The following is a 4,123-nucleotide window of genomic DNA, read 5'->3' as shown; positions in this document are numbered from 1 at the left end:
GGGTACGGTGGAGATGAGCGAGGGAGGGAGGGAGGGAGGGAGGGAGGGAGGGAGGGAGGGAGGGAGGAACTGGGAGGGAATGAGGGATTGGGACACGGCTGGGATACAGAGTTAATAAAATGTAACTGATAAGAATAAAATAAAATAAAATAAAATAAAATAAAATAAAATAAAATAAAATAAAATAAAAGAGGTGAATGTGCACAGGATGGCAAATAAGTTCTGAGAGAGAAGGCAGCTAAGTTGATGTTGGACATCAAGGCCTGGAAATTAAGTGATGCTATCCTTTGTTTGGAAGTTCTCATGGAAAAAAGATTTAGAGATAAAGAATGTAATGAACTATCTTCTGTAAAATCAGCAGATGCACCAGCATGGTGCTCATGTCCAGTTGTCATCATCTTCTCCGTGTCAGTGGAAGCAAGAAAAAAAGGCACAAGAATAAAATCATGTATTTACAAGCAAAGAACTCTATTTACATAATATGCTGTATTTTTCACTATAGGAAACAGAAAACTCATAGGCATGAACCATATCATGCTGATGTCCTTGTGTTTCTCAAAAGGGTTTTCCTAGTTCTGGGCATGAAGATGATTTGGAGAAACCTCATCCAGAGAATGATTTTCATGTCACTCACAGGACTTGGGGTTTTGGGGAACACCATCTTATTTGAGAGACACGTATATCCTTTCATCATGGGTCCTGAACTCAGGAATATAGATGTCATTCTCATCCACTTGGCTTTTGTAAACACAATCATTATTTATTGCATAGGGGTCAGAAAAATAGCCACAGTTTTTTATATCAGAAACTTCCTAGATGATGTTGGCTGCAAAACTATAATTTATCTAGAAAGGGTTGCCCGTGGCCTCTCCATCTGCACCACCAGTCTGCTCAGTGTGGTCCAGGCTGTCACCATCAATCCCAGGACCAGCCTTTGGAGAAGGCTAAAACCACAGACTGTATGGCATGTTCTAGCCTTTCTCCTTCTCTTTTGGATCTTTAATTCCCTGATAAGCTTCAACTTGCTCCACTATATCACAGCACACAGTAGCATGAACAGGTCTGAAGATTCTGAGTATTGCTATATGCTACCATCCAGGCACACAGTTAAATGGCTTTTCCTCTCGCTGATGACTCTTCGTGATGTCATTTTTCAGGGTCTCATGGGCTGGAGCAGTGGATCTATGGCTCTCCATCTGTATAAACATCACATACATGTTCTGTATCTTCACAGCTCCAGGTCTGCACATAATTCCAGGCCAGAAATCAGAGCTACCAAAAGTGTTCTCACTCTCATGACCTGTTTTCTTTTCTTTTATTGGGCAGATTTTATTTTCTCCTTCTACACAGGTTCCACAGTGACACATGATTCCATAGTAGCAAATACTAAAGCATGTTTAGTACTTAGTTATGCAGCTCTCAGCCCCTTTGTCCTGAGCATTAGGAATATCCATGCTGCTAAGCCCTGCTGTGTCCCATGAGAAATAAGAAATTCCTTTTCACAGCCAGTTCTTTATGATCTAATGCTATGCAGCTCTTATGAGGACCCACAAACTTTTCCTGCCTTCTTGTTCATGCTAACGTACTTCCATGGTCACTGACTCCCTCTACTTATTTACAAAACACTGTGTCCAAGACACTATTCTGACCCAGTGAGCAGGAAATTAAGTGCATAAGGATGTTGGGAAGCGTCCTTTATCTGAAGGTGTCTTGCAAAGTCAAGGTGACCAGGGAAAGAAGCTAATTCACTACAACTAGAAAATGTTTGGCATTGCCATGTACCAAGCACTAAAGAATGGGTCAGAATAAGCACTGTAAGGCTGTTCCAAACACATTGAAGACATTGATGTGTGGACACAAAATATGCAGGAGCGTGCAGGGAAATGTCTTTGTTCAGAGACTGCTATTGCAGCTCGGGAACATTGTAGCACAGGAGCTGGCTCCCACTTCCATTTACTCACTAGGCCCCACACAGAACATGCGGCATTTGCTAGGTGATCTGACTCCCTGAATATAATCTAGCCATGAATCTAGATTATAATCACTCTGTCCTCCCAATTGCTGCTAAGGCACATGAGATTCAGCTACTGATGTAAGGACTGCAATGCTGAGGGTACAGAAAGGAGCTGCTTGCTGGAGCCCATGCACGGTGGCCTTGTTGGGTTTGGGGTCCAAGAACTCCAATGTCTCCATCCCAGGAGGACATGAAGGGACAAGAAAGAGCCCTGAGCCTATGTCCTCCAGACTCCCTATGCTGCAGGCTTCCCAGGGAGACTCTTGTCAATACCCTGTATGCACGGCCTGGAGAGCAGAGGTCCTGTGCACCAAAACTCTCCATCAGCTCAGTGCAGCTCCTACCTAAGAAGTGGAAACATCTCAACAGTCACTGAAAGAGTACTAAACAGAGCCTGGCAGGGTGCTAAGGCCACTCTTTTTCCTTGGTCCTTTCCTGGGTCAAGAGTTGAAACTCTCCAAAGGAACACATTCAACAGTCCTGCTGATGGGTTTCTCAAAAATTAATGTCTCTTGACTAAATTTTAATGATGTTCAACTAGGTTAAAGATCACATTGGACAGAAGGGCTGTCCCTCCAGGGACCTGTGAGTGTTCACACAGGATATCCAGTCTTTCTCACAAGTGGGTAGTGGAGATGAACAAGAGGTCAGTGCCTCACTTTGCATTCCTATCCAAAGCTGTTTATTGTCTGTGTTTTTCTGACGTTATTAAAATAAAAACTCCATATAATAATTAACCTTGTGTGTATGTAGTTTTGATAAGCAATATGAAATCCTACAGCTAAGCTATATCTGAGAGGTATTAAAAAGGCTAACGCAACAAAATTTTATTCACATCTCCAGATGGGATGCAGAGATCATGAACAGATTTAATATGAGCACCAGATGGAGGAAGTGTTATAAAACAAAATAAATTCACAGAACGAATTCTGCTTGTGGGAATTTGGAGTTCTATTTAGCCATGCTGGTGATAAATGTGGATGCTTAAGGATAACGATCCTCACTAGTGAGGCTGGGGAAGTGGTTTAGCAGGTAAGAGCACTTGTAGCTCTAGCAGAAGATTCTCCATGAGCACACACTGTGGTTCCCAAACTCCTGGATCTCTACCTTCAGAGGTTCCCATGTGCATCAGGCATGCACGTGATGCACATCCATATATTCAGGAAAACACAAGATTTAAAGAATGTTTAAGCAGAACACTCATAAAATTAGGTTAAATAAATTTTTTAATTTGTTTATTTTTTATTTGTTTTTTTGGGGGTCTGGGTACTTTGTTGTTTAGTTTTGTTTGTTGGGTTTTTTGCTTTGTTTCCGTTTTGGCTTTTCTTTTTGTTGTTGTTGTTTGTTTGTTTGTTGTTTGGTTTGGGGGCTTTAGAGGGTTTGGGAAGGGGTGTTTTGGGGGGGTTGGTTTTACTGGTTTTTGTTTTGTGGGGGTGGTTGTTTGTTTGTTTTTGTTTTGTTTTATATTATGAAAGATATTACTTAGGGAAAAGATTTCAGGTTAGCTCCAACTTGAATCTTCCAAGTCTTGTGTGTCAGAGTGCATAGTATCTTTAGCAATTGAACTTACCTTCATCTTACAGAAGGCAACCAAGTGTGGCAGCAATAGCCTATAATATTTTGGAAGTCTCTTGGACTTCTATGACCAACAACTCCAAGGGAGATTTTACCTGCCTGACCTTGGAGTTTCTGACAGATAAACTTGAGGAAACACTATCTCCTCAGTGGCACAACTTTATTGAATCTATCTATATATTTGCTTGCATGATAGGTAATTTTAAGTAAATGTAAGAGAATATGATTCCTTACGTGTAGTGGTTTGGGAAAATGGCCTCCGTAGTCCCATAGGCGTTGTTAGACAGTATGGTCTTGTTAGGGTAGCTGTAGTTTTGTTGGAGGAAGTGGTCAGTGGGGGTGGGCTTCAAAGTCACAGACATTCAAGCCTTGCACAGTTATGGCTATCTCTTCCTGCAGCCTATGAATCTAGATGTAGAACTCTAAGCCATCTTCCAGCACCATGTCTGCCTGTGTGCCACTAGGTTTCCCACCATGACAATACTGATCTAAACCTCTGAACTGTAAGCCAGTTCCAATTAAATGTTTTCCTTT

General features: G+C 41.7%; 1 protein-coding gene across 1 annotated transcript; it reads left to right on the top strand.

The window, feature by feature from the left end:
- Positions 1 to 411: 411 nt before the first annotated feature.
- On the top strand, positions 412 to 1,481 carry LOC110544085 (putative vomeronasal receptor-like protein 4). The gene has a single exon (XM_021630209.1). It carries the CDS (start codon positions 447 to 449, stop codon positions 1,479 to 1,481), a length of 1,035 nt encoding a protein of 344 aa, XP_021485884.1. The 5' UTR covers positions 412 to 446.
- Positions 1,482 to 4,123: the final 2,642 nt, after the last annotated feature.

Source organism: Meriones unguiculatus, chromosome 19 (genome assembly GCF_030254825.1).
Source record: "Meriones unguiculatus strain TT.TT164.6M chromosome 19, Bangor_MerUng_6.1, whole genome shotgun sequence".
Classification (NCBI taxonomy): domain Eukaryota; kingdom Metazoa; phylum Chordata; class Mammalia; order Rodentia; family Muridae; genus Meriones; species Meriones unguiculatus.
The sequence above is the reverse complement of the archived record's forward strand: the minus strand, read 5'-3'. Positions and strand labels throughout refer to the sequence as shown.

Bases quoted from the DNA above. Each gene is read 5' to 3' on its own strand.
- LOC110544085 (XM_021630209.1), top strand. From the start codon at position 447: ATGTATTTACAAGCAAAGAACTCTATTTACATAATATGCTGTATTTTT.